Consider the following 19,442-nt stretch of genomic DNA (forward strand, 5'->3'; position numbering starts at 1 on the left):
GGCAAAATCAACAGAGTATGGATAGGGAAATGTAAGAGAGGTAAGAGCCAAAGATTTTTTTTATTTAAAATGATTAAGTCTTTGGTAAGAATTACAGAGATATAAGGAATTTAGGAGAAGGAGTAGATTAAGGGAGAAAAGAAGTTCAATCTTAGACTTAAGTTGGAAGTTCCTATGGGACATCCAGTTGAAGATGTCTTATTAATTGAAAGTATAGGCTTGTCCCTTTGGCAAGAAGTCAGTTCTGCAAATATAGCTTTCATTTCAGATTCATTATTGTAAAAGAACTGATCAAACTGTAGGAATGAGGAGGCCTGTTCTGGAAGTTGTGTAGCATGAAGTAAAAGTCAGTGATGAAACTTGAGATATTATCAGTGTTCAAGGGACAAAGGACCAAGAAGCAGAAGAAGAGCTGCTGTGAGGACAGAGGATGTTGGACTGTAGGAGGGAAATGTCTGGGAGAAGAAGTGAAACTATAAATCACCTATGTGTTTTACCAGTGAAAAATAGTATGCGGAGAAAGTTTTCTAGTTCTCTTTGAGAGTTCAAAAATCCTCTAATAGGAACAGAGAAAACAAAGCAAAAAACGAAGTGATGAGTAACCATAGGAAAATAGAAAGTTTACAAAACTAGAAATGTAATTAGCAGAACACTGCATGACTCAGATGTAAATATTAATTTACATAGTCATAATAATATAAAAATTGAATATAATTTAACCAAAAGTTATAGCAATATTAGTAAAATAAGAGGATACAGTAAACGTGAGTTAAATTTTTGTTTTCTATAACCAAAAACCAATAGATAATGTCTAAAATTGAGAAGTTCAAACAATAGCAGCATAAATACATTATTTAGAAATGTGGAAGATAATACAGAAGAAACAGCTAAGAAGGACAAGGTGCTATTAGGAGTGGAAATCAGGGCATAAGGAGCATGTGGTCTTCTATCATAGGCCCTGTAGAATGCTATTTGTCTTTGTAAACTATTTTTATATATTAACTTGGATAAAATTAAAAATATGTAAAAAGACACCTTGTCAATCGTTAGAGATAGTAACCTATTAATTTGTAGGAAATGCCTTTGCTATTTAGTTAGATGGGCCTGAATTCTGAATTCTAATTCTGAAAATTTGGCTGTTAGACAGTGGTTTGCATCCATTCCCATCATAAATGTGTGGCTTTCTAACCACTGTTAACCCTTCTCTTTGTTTCCCTAGGTTGATGAAAAAACCGTAGGAGAACCTGGCTGGCTTTATGGTAGTTTTCAAGGAAATTTTGGGTGGTTTCCTTGCAACTATGTAGAAAAAATGACATCAAGTGAAAAATCGGTGTCTCCTAAGAAGGCCTTACTTCCTCCTACAGTATCTTTATCTGCTACCTCAACTTCTGAGTAAGTTTTTAGCTAACAGTGGAGTTTATGTCTCTGCAAATGTAAGAATACCTAATACGTATATTTGTGTCATCCTGCTACTTAATCATATTGTATCTGTACTGAACTCTCTACGAGCACCTTTTGTTTCAAATTTAATACTGAAGTTTGGTAGATAAAAACATAGGTCAGTAGTTTGTTTATGAATCTTTCCCATAAGTTGTATTTAAACACAATGTATATTATATACAGGTGGATAAAATGGCAGTACTTCATTAGATTCTAAACAACTAAGTATATTTATATCTAATTGTTATGTTTATAGATCACTTTCTTCAAATCAACCAGCATCAGTGACTGATTATCAAAATGTATCGTTTTCAAACCTAACTGTTAACACATCTTGGCAGAAAAAGTCAGCTTTTACTCGCACTGTGTCCCCTGTATCTGTATCACCTATTCATGGACAGGTATGTATCATTAATTTTTGTGTGCTTTGTTCTTTGACATTGCTCCTGGTTCATGTAAAATAGACTGAAGATTTTTGTACAAAGGTGTCATTTATTCTTTTAACCAGAGTTTGGCTTCTGTTCTTAGCATTTATATATGATATGAAGTTGAAGAAATTATTAGAGGTTTCTCAACAATTTATTCTCATAGTATCAAGTTGCTACCAGCTAAGATTTCTGAGTTCAAAATACAATTTGTGTGAGAGGGTATAGCTCAAGTGGTAGAGCGCATGCTTAGCATGCAGGAGGTTCTGGGTTCAATCCCCAGTACCTCCTCTAAAAATAAATGAATAAACCTAATACTAACTCCTTCCAAAAAATTTTTTTAATGTAAAAATTCAAAATATAATTTTTACAAATCTGATTTTATTGTTCTTAATTTGTAATTAATATAAAAGCTTGGGCTTGGGGATTTTTTTTGTTGTTTCTTTTCCTTAAATAAATCATTTATGTGAGAACTGTGTTTATATATATATATTTAGCCTCTTGTTTAGATGTAACCAAGATGCAAGTATTGTTGTATTAACATTATTAAAAAGAAATCACAGACCTCATCAGAATAGAGTCCTGCAGATTTCACCTTCACTCTGAAATGTTTATTGTGTGACCATAGGTTCCAGACATTTTATTATGTGCTAGAAATTTAATGGGAAAAAAAAACTTCTGTCATTAAGAAGTCATAATCTAATGAACACAAACATAAATAAATAACTTTATGAGAAATGTTGTAATAAAGATATTTTACAAAGTCTTGAGGGGTATATAGAGGGGAGAGCATTTCATTTCAATCTGTGGGAATTGCAACAGGCTTCATAATAGGCAGGGCATTTGAGTAGAACATTCAAAAATGAGCAGTATTTCATCAAACAGAGAATGAAAGTTATTCCTGTGAAAGAACAGTTTGGGGAAAGTCACTGAGGCATATTAACACAAGGAGTTTACAGGAAACAAGAATTGTTTATAGTGTAACTAATGTATAGGACTCGAAGAAAGGGTTAAGAAGTGAAGTTAGAAGAGTTGAGGTTTATTTACAAAGCATTTAATGCTGTGCTTAGCAACTGGCAGTGGAAAGCCCACAAAGGTTTTTAAGAGGAGAGTTCAAGGATATATTTTAGGAAGATAGCTCTGGCAGTAGTATAGAGGCCAGATGGGTGGAAGAAAGCAAAGGAAGGGAGGATGTTACAATAGCTAAGTGACAGATGATGTGTGAACCAATACCATAGTAATGAAAATACATAGGAGAGGAGATAGACTTAAAAGAGTATTAGAAATCAGCATAAAGTTAGGAATCCATTGAATGTGGAAAGTGAGGAAGAAGTTGGAGTTAAAGGTACCTCTTCAGGGTAAGTAGCTGAAAGGATGATGGTATCATTGTGCAGTGCAGGAGAAGTGGGCGTGGAGGGTTCTAAAAATGACTACATTTCAGGCATGCAGGTTAAATATCTGTAGTAGGTGCAGCCTGGTGGGAAAGCCTAGTAGGCAGCTTGGTTTACAAGGCTGGAGCTCAAAAGATACAGTTACAATTAAGATACAGATTTGAAAGGTCTTAAGCATAAATTAGATTATTTAGGAAATTATGTGAAACAGGAAGGGAGAGGGACTGGACCAAAGAAGAGCCATCAGTCACCAGAGAGTGAGCTTCAGGAACTGCAGGGGTTTTAGTGATGTCAGCATTGTTCAGAGTTCAGGGAAAGTAAGGGCCTGCAAGAAGCTTTTGACTCTGATGTTATCAGTAATCTTGTTAAGAGGTTCAGTATTGTGATGGGTAGGGAACTGAAATTAGAATGGATTGAGGGGTGAAACTGGAAAGCAAGTTTAAGACTGTTCTTTCTTTAAGGAAGTTAGAAGTAGACGTAAATAGAGAAGTGGAGAAACTGAAGATTTAAGAGAGGGACTTTACAATGTTACGGAATATTTTTAGAAAATGAGAGGGCATAAGAGAAGGTTTAGAGCACAGGTAAGGAGGTTAGCCTTATCAGCAAAACAAAAACACTCCTTCCTCTGAGAGACGAGGGAAAGAAAGAAGGCTGAATAAGAACATGAAGAAGTTAAGAGACAGAAAGCAGAAAAGTGGAGGGAGGGAGGCTGAGCCCAAGTGCATCTTGATTCCTAGTGGAATAAACAGAGTCCGCTGCTGTGAGGAGACTTTGGAAACTGGAGGGAAAAAAAGGTTCCCCTTTTCATTTGTTCTGTGATATATAGTTGATGGATCTGTGAATACACTTCTTGAGTATCCAGTGTTTACCTCCCATTACCAGTGGTGCTTAAGGCCAAGATGTCTCCTTGAATGGTAGGCGTTGGGTCTTAAAAGGCTATTCAGATGGTTGTCTGTCATATATAATTCTAGGCTACTTAGTAGATTAGTAATCTTAAGTCACCATTGATAATAAGTCACCACCACATCAAAATGGTCTGCTATCTGAACAGTAAGTACGTTTTATACTAGGAAACAGAAATCATGGTTACTGTTGTTTTTGTTTTTTTTTTAATTTTGTGATTTTGTATTCACAGGGACAGGTTGTAGAAAACCTAAAAGCACAGGCCCTTTGTTCCTGGACTGCGAAGAAAGATAACCACTTGAACTTCTCAAAACACGATGTTATTACTGTCTTGGAGCAGCAAGAAAATTGGTGGTTTGGGGAGGTGCATGGAGGAAGAGGATGGTTTCCAAAATCCTACGTCAAAATCATCCCTGGGAGTGAGGTCAAGCGGGAAGAGTAAGCATTTTTATGTGTTTACACAAGGTGTGGATGTTGGTGTTTTCACTGGTGAGTCAGCCGTCATCTGACTGGCTGTGCAGGAAATAAAAGTTTATGCTTGAGTCCGAATATCAGAAGGGTAATTCCTAGAGTGAAAAAAAGGTCACGCTTCAGATATTCATACTAGTTTGAAAATATCTTTTATTCTGGTTACTTTAGATTCCTAAAGTTTTCAGGGTGCTTAAAATTTTAGATCTCCTGCTTTCTTTGTAGCATCAGGTCAATTAGAGAAGTTACTTTTCATTTCCTCTAGAGCATTTCTCCCTTATTGTTTACTATAAATTGTCAATATTTAGACGAATCTTTACTGAAGGCCTCCCCTTTGCCAGAGTGGGGCTTTCCCATCTCTGGGCCTCCAGAGGTCCTTGAACATCACCTTCCTTACTGCTCATACACACTGGGTTGTAGTTATTTACCTCCTTGCCTATATCCTTTGTTAGGTCATAAGCCCCAGGAGCATGGGATCCACATCTTTTTTGTTCGTTTTTCAGTTTTTTCATACCTAATGCATCTTACCTTAATGCATAGTAGCTGCTCAGTCATATTAGTTCCACAACTGAGGAGAGGAGCAAATGAAAGAACAACCAAATGAATGAACTTTCACATGAACCAAAAAACAAAACCAGATAAGGTCTCTGGCCTTTATTTCCCAGCCTGTAGGGGAGTCAGGTCATCAAACATCTTTAATACAAAGACTTTTAAGTGCTGTAATACAGCTGTGGGTAACTGTTGCTTGTGTTTTATATGGAAGTTGATCTAAATAGAAAAGCAATATGATTTAACGAAAAGGAACAGGGGTCTTTGGAAATAAAGAGCCTCGAGTTCTGATTCTGCTGTTTTTACCAGACTGTGTGGGATAACCCACTTGGCCTTTAGCTTTTTAATTGATTGAATGAAAATAATAAACTAAAAAAATCTTTAAGAATCCTTTCAGTGCTAAGATTCTGTATATCAGTTTTTAGTTCAAATGCAGGAATTTACTTTTCAGTCGGACATAGAATACAACAGTAGTACATGGCTGATGTGTAGACTGGCACTGCGCTCCATCCTTTATAGAAACATCTCATGTAAACTCCATAACATGTTACGGGGAAGGAAAACTTCAACACAAAGAGATTAAGTTTAAATGCCTTTAAGGACATTTCTCCCAACTTGTTGTTCAGTTACCGATCTTTTCTAACAGGTAAGGCATGTAACTTGAAAACCTGCAGTAACAGAGAATTCTGCACTAAATAAGGCAGTTCATTCAGCGTGCCCATGTCGTAAGGTTCCACTCTGGTCACCTGAAAACTGTCTCACTATATAATTTACTCACAGGTCCTGGGGAGCCCTGTGACACCTGTATCCTACAGATGTCTATCTAGTTCTTAAATTCCACAGTCTTCTAGGTTTTTGAAACAGTTTCCTGGGTTAAATTGGAAATAAAAGCTATACATGTTCCAAAATGTAAAAATAAAAAAACCCCACAAAAATGTAAAAATTAAGTTCTGTTATTGTTATGTATTTTTTAAATGTACTGTGCTCTAAACAAGTAGTAAAAGTTATGTATTACCCTTGTTTTTCCCTAAACCAAGCCAAGTCCCATATGTGCTTTACTAAGTAATTGCCCATTTACCAATGCATCGTATCTTTTAAGTTACCTTAGAAAGGCAAAATATCTCACATTTGAGAAAACTATTTATAAATTATATTGAAATTACTTTAATAGATTTAAAATTTTTTGAAGTTTGTAACTTTGACAGTTCTTAATCCACTAGAATTTTGTACATGAGGCTATTTCTAGCCTGTGTATTGAGACAGTATTTCAATTAATTTTGGCTCTTAAAAGAATGTACTCACAACACCTGCTGTGTTCATCACATCACCTTTCTTGCTTTTTTGCTTGTTGATGTCTTTTTTTGTTGTTTCACTATTTTTTCTTACCTGTTTGTATGTTTATTTGGCAGACCAGAAGCTTTGTATGCAGCTATAAACAAGAAACCTACCTCTGCAGCCTGTACAGTGGGAGAAGGTGAGCTTTTGGCAATTTGTAAATTAGATGGACGTCAAATTAGCGATTGACTGGTTATCTGACTTCCTACAGTTGTTACTCCCCTTGCTTTTTTTCCTTCAGTGTTAAAGTGAGGTTACGAAAACCTGCTCCCTCTCTATTTCACACAAATATTAAGAATATAGAAAAATATATGGCTGAAGATACTTGACACTTTTATAAAATCAGTACTACAAAAATTCAGCGTAGACTGCCTCGATAAATAAGATCATTAATAAAAAGTGTTTCAGTGAGATAGCACGAAGTATTTTGTTTTCCATTTATTATATACTAGGTTATAGATGTTTAAAATATAAGTAAATTTCAGTACATTTAGAGGTTCACAAATTGCATTTTACAGTGTACCACATAAATCATTAAGAGGATTTGAAATCAAGGTACACTTTATCATAAATATTACAAAGAAAACTTGTATAGCCCTTTGGGTTATTTGAGTGATTATCTTAATTTTCATCATGTACTGACAGATGAAAGCTCTCTAACCTTACTTCAGACAGTATTTTTATTTAATAGTAGGTTTATAAATGAATTGTTCCATGTCTTGACTCTGTAGAGATACTGATAACCATTTGTAGCTTTGGGGTTATTCTCTGATATGATGATGATGATTATGATGATGGTGATGATAACACAACTGGGGAAAAAATCCTGTAATAAAGCTTTATAACAAATCAAAAACTTAATCTTTTCCTAAGAAATTGTTAAATAATTACTTCATTCTGTTTTCTACCTTAACGTTTCTTTACATTTAGGTTTCCTTAAGTCACGAGGTCTTTTAATTTACTCAAGATCTTGGAGATTAACATAATCTGTAATCTTACAAACAAAATTAGTTTCTTTTTGCTTTGTTCCCTACAGAGTATATTGCACTTTATCCATATTCAAGTGTAGAACCTGGAGATTTGACTTTCACTGAAGGTGAAGAAATATTGGTGACCCAGAAAGATGGAGAATGGTGGACAGGAAGTATTGGCGATCGAACTGGAATTTTTCCGTCAAATTATGTCAAACCAAAAGATCAAGAGGTAGCGTTATTTTGATATAGAAACAGAATCATTCCATTCCTGTTGATCAAGGTTCATATTTAAAACAGAGACACACGTATATGGTTTTGGTCAGGCTGCTTTGGTTACAAGGAAACTACTTAGGGTAGCTCCAGTAAAATACTGTTTGTTATGGGGATCCTGTTACAGAGAGAAGGGAGAAATGATTTCATGAAATCCTAAGAACAAGAGCCATAGGTAGGGCTGGGCCTCATGGTAGTGAAAGTTAGAAAATGGTTTGGATTCAGGGAGGCTTGCAAAGGAACAACCTTGAAGAAGTCTGTAAATCTTTAAGGCTGTGACAGTAATGTGACTGAGCCCACACTCTGAGTTCCTGTTGCTTTTTGTCTCACCAATATATATAGTATATATAGTACAGCAGCTCTCGGACTTTCTGGTTTCAGGAACTTTTTACATTCTTAAAATTTACTGGGGACTTGAAAGTTTCTGAAAATATATGGGTTATATCTAGTGATATTTTCCATATTAGAAATTAAAACTGAAATTTTAAAAAAATGTATAAATTCATTTTGAAATAACAAAATTAAACCCATTGTATGTTAACATAAATAACTTGCTTTTAATGAAAAACAACTATGTAATATCCCCTGCTCTCCCCCAAAAAAAAGTTTAGTGAAGAGTGGTTATTATTTTATACTTAAAAAAATCTCGTTAGTGTTTGGCTTAGTTCAAGACAGCTAAAGTCTCACACCATTTCCATGTTCATCCTGTTGCAACATGTTCTTTTGGTTGAAGTATATGAAGACAATTCAACCCCACACAGATATGAAAGAAAACAGAAGTACAGTTTTCCCTTGAAAGCTTGAGTTTTATCATTGGTAAAAATCCTGTCAGCAGTTTTTGCATGAAGTGGCAGACTTACTTCATTGATCTTTGAGCAGATGTCTGCTAAATCTCAAGTAGGAATAATTTGTCATTAAGTCATTCTTTCAAATAAAAATGTTGTTCATGAAAAACCTAGTTTAGTTCATAGTTTGATCACCTGAGGCTGTTCCTTGAGACGACTCTTGTACTTCAGTGTGCAGCAGAAATCTCCGGACACACTTCACTTAGGCAGCAGACTTTTAAAAAGATGTGTATCTGAGGATTAAGATTTAATAAAATTTTTACTGCTAGGTCAAGGACATTCTTAGGTGACACTGGCTTTGTTTCACTTTGAGCGCGTGGCTGTGTGCTATGGCTACTAGTGTTATAATTTGGCACCACCTTTGTAATTCATGCTAAGGCATCAGCAATTTTACCCACCCGTGTAAATGTTAATACAGCAAAAGAGGCGAATAACAATGTCTTAGTACTATTATGAAAAGTTTTATCTCCCAGACATCTGGGATCCACAAACCTCACATTGAGAAACACTGAGACTGCTTAGGTTGGCTTCCGGCTCTAATACTTAGAGGCTAGGTGACCTTGGACAAGTTACTTCACCTTTGTGTGCTTGTTTCCTTCTCTGTAAGTTGGGGATAATGATAATTACTTATAGTGTTACTGCAAAATAAGCTAAGTGAATATATGTAAAATTCTTAGAACAGTACTTGTTACATAGTAAGTACTCAAAAATGTTAGCTATTGACTACCATCAACTGACTCTGCTTCAGTTCTTTTACTACAGCTGTGTTCACTAAGAAAAAAAAAAAATTTAACCCCTTCTCTTGTCTTGTTCAGATTCCCCAAAAGAGGAAATGTGGTTGGCCCAACTTATCTTGTAAAGTCAAACAGGTCACAGGTTGCTAGAGTATGCATTTTTTGTTATTAGGTCAGGTTCAGGAGGAACATGGCAAAAAATTAAAAATAGAAACATTGTTTCCTATGCAGGAACAAAACTCACATATTCCTTAACAGACCCAGAGCACATACGTTGTATGTGGTGGGCATTGATGCTAGCCCCGTCGATAAATGAAATGTTTTTGTCCTGGATGGTCACATTTAATATTCAGAAAAGATTCAGAAAATTAGTTACTCCTGTTGAGTCATTGGATGCCAACATCAGCTACTTGTATGTAATGTATTCTGTTAGAACCAGATCTCCCCATAAATATGTTTCTTAACTTACTTGATTAATATAAGGTTAATCATCATTTTGCTCTTACTTTAAAGAAACAAGAATCCTGGAAATTAGAAATCTCTAATTCTAAATAGCCTTTGTACTTTCACATCTGAATTAGAAAATGATAAAACCGTGTATCTTTTCCTTACAGAGTTTTGGGAGTGCTAGCAAATCTGGAACATCAAACAAGAAACCTGGTATGTATAATAATGAAGCTGAAAAACTACTAAAGTGTTTAGTAGTCTTGAATTCATAGTTTCTTATTTTTCTTCTTTTCAGAGATTGCTCAGGTAACTTCAGCATACGTGGCTTCTGGATCTGAACAGCTTAGCCTTGCACCAGGACAGTTGATATTAATTCTAAAGAAAAATACAAGTGGGTGGTGGCAAGGGGAGTTACAGGTAATAATCTTTAATTAACATTTATTAATTTTATTGTAAAAGTAATGCATGCTCACTAGAAAAATAAGATTAATGAAAAATTTAGATCACCTATAATCATACCACTTGGAGATAATGAATACTATCATTTTAGGGTATTATGTTTCTCTCTAGTCTTTTTCCTGTTTATTTCTAGCACAGTTGATGTTATAAATAACAATATGAAGAATCATTTTCTCTAAGGACATAATTGTTTTCCAATAATACCTGCTTTAATAAACCACAGGTCACCTTCTTAAAGGAAAGCTTAGCATCATCTTTGCCTGGGATAACCCGAGTCTTGCAGTATAGCTTCTAGGAGAAAAACAAAAAACAAAAAAACATAATCCAGGTTGTATGCTGAGAAAATAACAACCCATTGGGCTGTCCCCCTACAGTCTTATATTTTTGAACCAGCAGTGTAAGGAAAGAAACAGTAGGAGTTAATAAGCCTGGTTTTTTTCATAAAATGTTAACAGAGACAGTAATTGCATATGTTTTGATACAGAGAGTTCATTTCTCACTCCTATAATCTCCTTACTGGTTAAAACTAAAAAGCATTTTAGGATAACAGATGATGACAGGTAAAAGAGCTGGATTTATGATTGTAATATGAAGGATTGACTTAACTTCATTCTTACAAGTCAGAGTCTTACAGTTTCTAAAGAACTGTGGAGGTTCAAAATTCAGTGTCTTCTTGAATAACCCCCTGAAATTTCAACTTCTGATTTGCTTTGATGACTGACCCAACTAACTGGGAAACATGGCTTTCCACAAATTTTATTTATGATTGCCTGATTAATTATTGACAAAGCCCCAAGAGGTATTTACTGTGAGCTGTATCGATTTAGGTATTGACTTGAACTTACTAAGGGAATGCCTGAGAAGTCTTTTTAGTTTGTAAATACTGTTTGTGTGAAATATGCAAGAACTTTGAGCCTGGAAGATCTCCAAATAGACTCCTACAGATAGCACTTTGAGCAGCGCTTTGAGAGGCATGTTGAGTCTTCCAGTTGTTTACCATTGACCTGGACGGCCAGTGCAGGATTCAGGTGTTCCCAAGACACCTCGCTTCTGACGCTGATTGTAAGTTTGGAGGTCCCCAAGGCCACTCTTGAGTTCAGTAATTCGCCATAAGGACTCAGAACTCACTGAAAGCTATTCTACTCATGGTTATGGTTTATTACAGCAAAAGGATTTAGATTAAAATTAGCCAAGGGAAGAGCTGTATGGGGCAGAGTTCAGGATGATTCCAAACACAGAGCTTCCAGTCATCCTCTCCCAGTGGAACCATGGATAGCATTAAATCCTCCTGGCAACAATACACATGGAGTATTGCCGAGCAAAGAAGCTCACTTGAGCCTTGGTTTCCAGAGTTTTTATTGGGGCTCTATCATATAGCCATGATTGACTGCCTGCATGGCCTAACTCAGTCTCCAGTCCCTCCAGAGGCCGTGTTCATACAATGTGACCCAGAGTTCCCACCATAAGTCATGTTATTAGACTATATGGTATAGTTAAGGCCCCCATGTAAACTGAGACACTGTTAACAGTCAAGACATTCCAGAGGTTTAGAGATTACCTTCCAGCAGCCAAATGCAAAGATCAGACCTCTCTTTGGACAAAGTTAAATTCTTTACTACACAGCCAGAGTTTTTCTCATTTTTAGTTTATGTCTCAATAATTGTCTTTAGTCTCATCTTTTTTATATATATAATTTATTTACTTACTTATTTGCTAATTTTGTAGGCCAGAGGAAAAAAGCGACAGAAAGGATGGTTTCCTGCCAGCCATGTTAAACTTCTGGGTCCAAGTAGTGAAAGAACTACACCTGCCTTTCATCCTGGTATGGAAATGGGTTAACTTGTATTTCATCTTAGAGAAGTTTTGTTAAAACTCAGCAACTTCTTAGATGAGCTGATTCTTTGAAAAATATTTTTAAATTTTTCCTTTCCTTACCTCTGCCTCAAAGTAATTTTATAATTCCAACTATTCAGTGATACTTGAACCACCTCACTCCTTGAAATTTTTAAATTGCTAGGCCATCATACTTTAAAGCAAAGCAGTTCACTTTGATTTCTAACTGCAGTTGGAAAAATTCTTGTTTTTATAAGACAGGCAACAGGGGAAGGAGAGTGGGAGAGAACAGCTAAAGGGAAATTTTAGCCGTATTTTTATGTGTGATCCTTATAGGAATAATTATTTTGTTTAATGTGTTACTTTGTTGTTCTTTTTCTGGTAGTGTGTCAGGTGATCGCCATGTATGACTATGTAGCGAATAATGAGGATGAGCTAAATTTCTCCAAGGGACAACTTATTAATGTTTTGAACAAAGATGATCCTGACTGGTGGCAAGGAGAAATCAATGGGGTGACTGGTCTTTTTCCTTCAAACTATGTCAAGATGACGACAGACACAGATCCAAGTCAACAGTGTGAGTAATGTCAAACTATTTACTTCTTAACTGGTGCAAAAGCTTTAATATGCAGCACTGCATTCATTACTGTTATGCATCAGATCTTAAACTCAGCACTCTTAGCAAATGTATATTAATGCTTAGAGTAAGAAAATATAAAAGGAAACTTCACAAAATCAAAAATTATACTGCTTTATTTTAAATACTTTTTTCCTAGCTTCAGACCTTACTAACAGACTTTATCTGAAAAAAGTTGTAATTCTTTTACAGATTCTTTGTTAGGATTGTGGTCTTCCCTTTCTACCAGCCTTTTTCATCTTAATAAAAAGTAGCCAGCAATTACCCTATTGTCCTATTCAAAAGGACCCTTTTAGTGTACAGGTGCTATTAATTTGGCAACCTTCTCATTTATTTCCTACATTTTGATGTATCATTCAGGTTAGAAGAAAATTTAAAAGAAAATTTTAAAATTTATTTTATAAATAGTTTGTTTACAAAACTCTCATCAGGTGATTCTTTTTAGATAGATAACGTATTCCACAAGAGATACATGAATCAAGATCTGCTTCACTATTTTTAGATTAAGGTCCAGCTCTCAAAGGATGAGATTTGGTGTTACATAAAATTATCTCTTGGTAGTTACCTAGCCTTTCTTATATTTGACGGTATTAATAATTAGAGAATAAGCCATACTTGGAAATATTTGTTACCTTTATAAGATGGATGTCACTTTTGCCCATCCTTTTGATTTTTTTGTCTTTTTTTTAAAATAAAATACAGCATGATTTGTATCTTTATCATTCTTGTGAAATTATCTAAAAGCTTTAGCCTTTCATTTTAACTTAGCTTCTAAGAACATATAAATGGTAACCCAAAGATGAGATGTTTATGATTCATTGCAAGTGTTATGAATTTACTTTGTACTGTATCTATAATTTTGAAATATTAGTGCATTATTTTCACTCTAGAGCGTGTAAAGATAATTCTGATTTTGAGAGAAGACTTTCCTTTAGATAAAGCAACTGAATTTCCCGGTTTGGAGGTGGAATCCAGTTTTTTATGGTTTGAGCATTCCCCAAAATATATCAGGGTTTTAGGAGAGGTAGTAAAGAAAATTATAACAATTTGGATTACCAAAATGAACAACCATTTTTAAACCCTGCTGATGGTTTGGCAGTTTTCAGTGCTGACTGGTTTATCTGATTAATTAGGAATACCTTAGGTGTCTTTCCTGGACCTGAGAGAGGAAAGTACTTTTCATACCTATTGGGTCTGGAAAATCTTTGGTTAAGTGATCCCTGGAGGCATTCCAGTATGTCATTACATTTGGCTTTTATAGTGTCTGCAATGTAAAGTGATAGTTTTCCAAATGTTTTGTTGTTGTTTATCTTGTTTCCCAGTGGTGGAACACTTTTTTCCAATTAAGTCTTATATAATAATGGCTATAAAGAATAGATAAAAGCTGTTCTAAAGGAAGAACAGCCAGGAGTGCAAGAGTATTAGAGTAGCATATTAGACTGTAATTTGTGTTTCTGGAGCCCTTATAAATAGTATTTTCAATTTATTATGTAGTTAGGATATTTTTTCAAAGGTTGAGAATTTTAATAGTTCAAATTTGCTTAGTTGATGTTGCATGTAATTAGTCGAATTTTTTTCACCCACTTGATTTGCTTTATGTTCATTTTATTCCTCATTTTTCTTTTTATAGGACCCAATGTTGTCTTCCAGTGTGAAAGCACCCCAGAGACCCACTATCCAAGTTTGACTCTAGCGTGGAGGCAGGGCAGGCAGCCCTGATCAAATATCTCCTACACAATTCATTAACTTCGTTCGAATGTTAGAGCCACTTGTGATTATTTCTTTGTGTTTCTAATTTACAGTTAAAACTTATTTGTAACAAGTTAAAGGATAGTGGGTCTTTGTGTGGCTTTCCCTGCTGTTCACTCTGGCATCCTTTAGCTTTTTTCTTCCTTTTTAATTTGGTAATTGTAGGTCATTAGCATGCATATTGAGTTTGCCCTTAACATGGTGGGAGTTCAAACACACAAAGACCCACTATTTGCACAAACTATTCTCGCTGGTTTGGAATGGGCTGCCGTGCTTTTCTAATGTTATTGCAACATGTATATTCATTGCAGAATTCAGAATTGCTTATATTTTGCTGTTATGTTTGATCTAATCCTAATCACAGTGAGCTCTTAATTGGTTCAATACGCGATTTGTCCCCCAATAAGCACTGTTTATTATTCTAGTTTCTAATATGCCACTATGAGTACCAACATTTAAATTTTTTTAAGGCCAAGCATTGGATATATCCTTTTCTCTGTTTACTGTGTATTTTGGGGTGGGAGCAATAACACTTAGGGAGCTTTTGTTATTTCGTGGAAGAGGAAAGTTGCCTCCCCAGTGCTATTATGCAGAATGGGATGTATTTTATCTGTTTCAGTGGCCCAAGAATGAGCACTGTCCTGTGGGAGTTCCCTTGGGATCTCTGTGTGCTCTGGGCTCATGAAGATACTGCATCGTGTGCTGCAGTGGTTAGTTGTTGCTTTATTGATGACCTAAAAATGGATTATTTTTGAGGAATGAAAGGCTCCCATCATTGATCATGAGATATGAAACCTGCCCTATCTTAGACAGAGCATTTATGTCTATACATTTGAGAGTCAGAATTCATGTTATCTATTTTAATTAGGTGACTACATGTCCAAGGTCACAAAAGGACACTAGTTGACGTTTTTCTTAATGTATTTAGTAAAGATCATGAGGAATCCTGAAGACTTTAAATGCCCCTGAAGCAGGCATACAGACTCTGTCTAGTTGGGAGTAGATTCAAGTGAAGGAAAGATGTGTGAGGAGCATTCCTCTATGTCCGAGAAGCTGCTTTGAGGCTAGAGGATTGGTTTACCATCCATATTCTCTGGCTAATACCTATTCTTCAACCACATTGGCTACTTTGGCATAGGATTTTACTTCTTTTCCTTGAGTGGAAGACACTTTAAAGATAATAAACATTGTTATAAACTAATAAATGTGAGAGTGCTTAGCTGAAACAAAAAAGAGTTTTAGTGGACAGTATTAAACTATATTTGAAAATCAATGAGAAGTTTATGCAATTTAAAATGTTTACAAACTGCAGTGCAATCTACTGTTTATGAATGTCCAAGTATTATCAGGAAAAGTGTACATACAATCAGAGTCTTTTTCCTCACAGAGTTCTTTAAGAAGAGTGAAATATGTTTTTATACCTCTGAGTTTAAGTTAGAGGCATATTTTGTGCAATATTTATGTTAATGTGCCTATACATTATGAAAGAGTGATTTCAGTCATACTTTGCCCAAATCATAACTTTACAACACTTGAGAAAGAATCAACGGTTTTAGTTAGAACTTTGCAAAGTTCAGATGTCTGTGCTCCAGAATACTTCACGTCATTGGGCTGTACGGTGGTGATATGTATGTGTGCTCCCTGAGGCAGGGATTTCTAGTTATTAGAACACCTCAATTTTTGGCATCTGGCGTCATCATGATACTTTTATAAAATATGACATTAATAGGAAAGCAATAGTACCACTGTACAGGTGGCAGTCACTAAAGGGAACAGCACAAAGATTGAGTCCTTGTGAATTCAGCTGATCTTCCAAATTGTATGGATAACTTGGTCTTTCCTTTTATTTTCTGAACTCACTGCTTTTGCACCCATTAATTGGGTTCAGGTTAAAGGCAGTTACTTTAAATCCATTTTAAACCCTGAAGCTAGAAATTAGACCACTTAATTAGCTACATGATTTGGTACCACATTTTCTCTTTATAATTTTGAATTTGGGCTTATTTAGTACACTGATAAATTATTTCAAAGGTATTTTTATAGCTCAAAGTGCTTCACTTTTACACTGATACAGATTATTAAGAATGACATTCAGATAGAGTTTAGTGTCTATAATCAACTTGAAAATAATATATTCATCAGGTACCTATGGACTAAATCACATAATGGCATATTTAAGCTGAGTGTCTGTCTGGAAAATAAATTTACTGTATTTACAGAAATAATGTCTTTGTTTAGGTATTTTTGTCTATATTTGAGAGGAAGCTTAAAGTAAAGGAAATGGTATGACATAATATAACCTGTCCTTAAAAAGCATGCAATCCTTTGCAATACCTCATATTCAGCCACGTATTTGCTCTCTTCCTTATTCAGTATGAGGCAGCTTTCAATTTGCTTAGAAAACCACATTAGAAGGAGTTTATCAGGAATGTAGAATTTTAGAATGGGAGCACAGCTGGATAAATCTGAACCCTGTAGCAGGTAAAGAATCAAAATACCTGTTTATTTTAAAATTACAACATGTGATAATCATTTTCAAAGTATGCGATTAAACTTGATGGGTTTTCCAGAAAAGAAAAAAATCAGTTCTAAGACCAAAGCTGATTTTTTAAGAAAATTTGAAGATTTAAATTAACCCTACTTGTTGTATAGTTTCCTCTATAACTTTATCTGAAGGAGTCATTTAAAAATAATAAAGCTATTAAAACAATGTAACAGCTCTTCTAGTGTTTTAAAATATAATATGAAAACTGATAATTTAAAATAAAGACAGTGGGGGAAGGAAAAGTAGAGAAAGAAATGCCAAATCCACTCACTCCAAAGCTTTATTTGCCAGGTTTTCTTAGGATGAATTTTACCAAGTTATAAATTCTTGTAAATAGAAACTACAGTGGAAATCCTGAGACTTTTGCCTAAAGTGGCATTACTGGATGCTGCTGTGATGCTGCTGTAATGTCATGAATTGTTAAGTTGTTGCCGAATGCTGTTTTTTTGCCTTAAATTTTTATTTTGTGTCTTGAAAACTATAGTATTAAAGGTATTGAGATTGTGCAAATGCTGGGCACGCTTGGCATGAAGTAATCCGTTTTTATTTTTACAAATTGTAATATAACTATGCAAGTGTGTTTATTAAAAGGGCACAAACTACATTACTTGTATTGTGTATTTCTTTTGAAGCATCCTTTAAACCTTATTTTTAACTGTTTGTATGTAGTCCTGATTGAATTTCTTCAGAATTTCTCTTTTTCCTTAACATAGTCTCTGGGTACAGGATAGCAAATTGTTTTTTAGCCCAGGGAACAAAAGAAATTTTAAAGTGGTAAAGGTTGAGATATTTTGATCCAAGATAGGTAAGCATATGTATCTCAAAAGCAAAATAAATTTTGATCTGAAAGTGAAAGAAAATATAACCTGGGCTAGTAACAGACTGTAACGTTATTTATGATTTTTACTCCAACTTTTCCTCTAAAATGACTGGAAGGAATTTACAGATTAATACTCACTGCAAATGTAGAGTAAGACATTTTTAGTACAAAATAAGAGTCTATATATAGTAAAAGAAACTGCAGTGGCTGCTTGGGGGCATCAGAGTGAAGCAGAGTGTTAAGTAATCAAGTTGGTGGTTTCACCTTGAGTGAAAAAAATATGTATCAAAATCCAACCCATCCATCAATGTCTTTCCAAAAAACTTTTCCTCGTCTTGGGAAGGTCATTCACCTAACATGTGTGGGGAATTTGCATAAGCAGATGCAGAGCACTAGGTGCTGAGAATATGAAAATGAGTGTCAGATGGTCCTGGCCTCAGGCAGTACCTACTCTGTGAGGGGAGCAGGCACATAAGCAGATCACTGTAAAACAGCATGCTGAGCACAGTAATATGTATTTACTGGGCACCAAGAGAGTACAGAGGAGGGAAAACCTAATTCAACTGTAGATTGGTGTGTTAGAGAAGACTTCCTGGAGGAGGCAACTGCCAGATCCATAGAAGTAGGAGGAAGCCAAGTTGGAGAGTGGGACGTGGAGAGGACGACGGAGACAAGCAGCAGCCCGGGTGGAGGAGGAGAGGTGCGAGTGTAAGCAGTTCAATCTTGCTGGAGAGGATGTGGAAAGCCAGGGACACTGCAAGTTGAGGTTTGAGAAGCAGACGAAAGGCTAAACCAGGGTTTCCCTGGCTTGGCTGCTCAGTGGAAGCACCTGGGGAGCTTTAAAACGCTGTTGATGCCTGAGTCCCGATTTAAATGGCCTGCAGTGCAGCCTGGGCGTGGGGATTTTTCAGAGCTCCCCAGATGATTCTGATATGAAGCCAAGGTGGAGAAAAAGTGATGAGACAGAGTTAAGAATTATTTCTGAGGGGAAATTGGCAGGAGCAGGGAATTGTTGGGATGTGTGGGCAGGTGAGGGATCAGTTTGATTCCCAGGTTTGGGGACAGGGTGGAATCATGATGCCACCAGCTACAGTGAAGAATCAGAGTTGGGGGAAGAAGATGAGTGCAGTTTTGACTACAGAGCACCTGTGGGACATCCAGACAGACTCGTCTAGCAGGTAGTCAGATATAATTAGGATACACAGCATCAGATGGACATCAGCTGGTGGCATGAATGCATATTGATGGTTTTTGAGCCAGTGAGAGTAAATGAGATGACTTGGGGAGAAAATCAGACCTTTGAGAGTATCAGCAGTAAAGTGTTGGGGAGTGAAAGGAACCCCTGAAGACAGGAAACAAAGGTTCTAGGAGGAGAAAGATCGTTGTGCTATTATTGCCACCATTTTAATAAAATAATGAAGTTATAGCTGTAAAACCATCTCTCATGCCAGTAAAAAAAGATGAAAAGTGCTCTTTATTGAGTACTTACTGATCTGGATACCTTTCTAAGGTCCTCAGATACATTACCTCATTATATTTTCTTTTTATAGGTATAGAAGTTAAAACAGGGCTTAAGTAGCTTGTTCAGGGTTACACAGATAGTGGTAGAGCTGGGTTC

General features: G+C 35.7%; 1 protein-coding gene across 4 annotated transcripts in view; it reads left to right on the plus strand.

Annotated features, from left to right (window-relative positions):
- Positions 1-19,442, plus strand: part of ITSN2 (intersectin 2) — a 132,343-nt gene that overhangs the window by 87,564 nt on the left and 25,337 nt on the right. For 3 of the 4 annotated variants that reach the window (XM_064494695.1, XM_064494697.1, XM_064494696.1), the window contains 9 exons: positions 1,220-1,392; positions 1,697-1,841; positions 4,392-4,597; positions 6,586-6,650; positions 7,548-7,714; positions 9,949-9,994; positions 10,077-10,198; positions 11,966-12,062; positions 12,459-12,650. In XM_064494695.1, coding sequence (XP_064350765.1) covers positions 1,220-1,392; positions 1,697-1,841; positions 4,392-4,597; positions 6,586-6,650; positions 7,548-7,714; positions 9,949-9,994; positions 10,077-10,198; positions 11,966-12,062; positions 12,459-12,650 — 1,213 coding nt within the window. Of the gene's footprint in view, positions 1-1,219; positions 1,393-1,696; positions 1,842-4,391; positions 4,598-6,585; positions 6,651-7,547; positions 7,715-9,948; positions 9,995-10,076; positions 10,199-11,965; positions 12,063-12,458; positions 12,651-14,340; positions 17,609-19,442 lie in introns of those variants that run through there. The other variant, XM_064494698.1, reaches the window with a different exon arrangement.

This window comes from Camelus dromedarius, chromosome 15 (genome assembly GCF_036321535.1).
Source record: "Camelus dromedarius isolate mCamDro1 chromosome 15, mCamDro1.pat, whole genome shotgun sequence".
Taxonomy (NCBI): Eukaryota; Metazoa; Chordata; class Mammalia; order Artiodactyla; family Camelidae; genus Camelus; species Camelus dromedarius.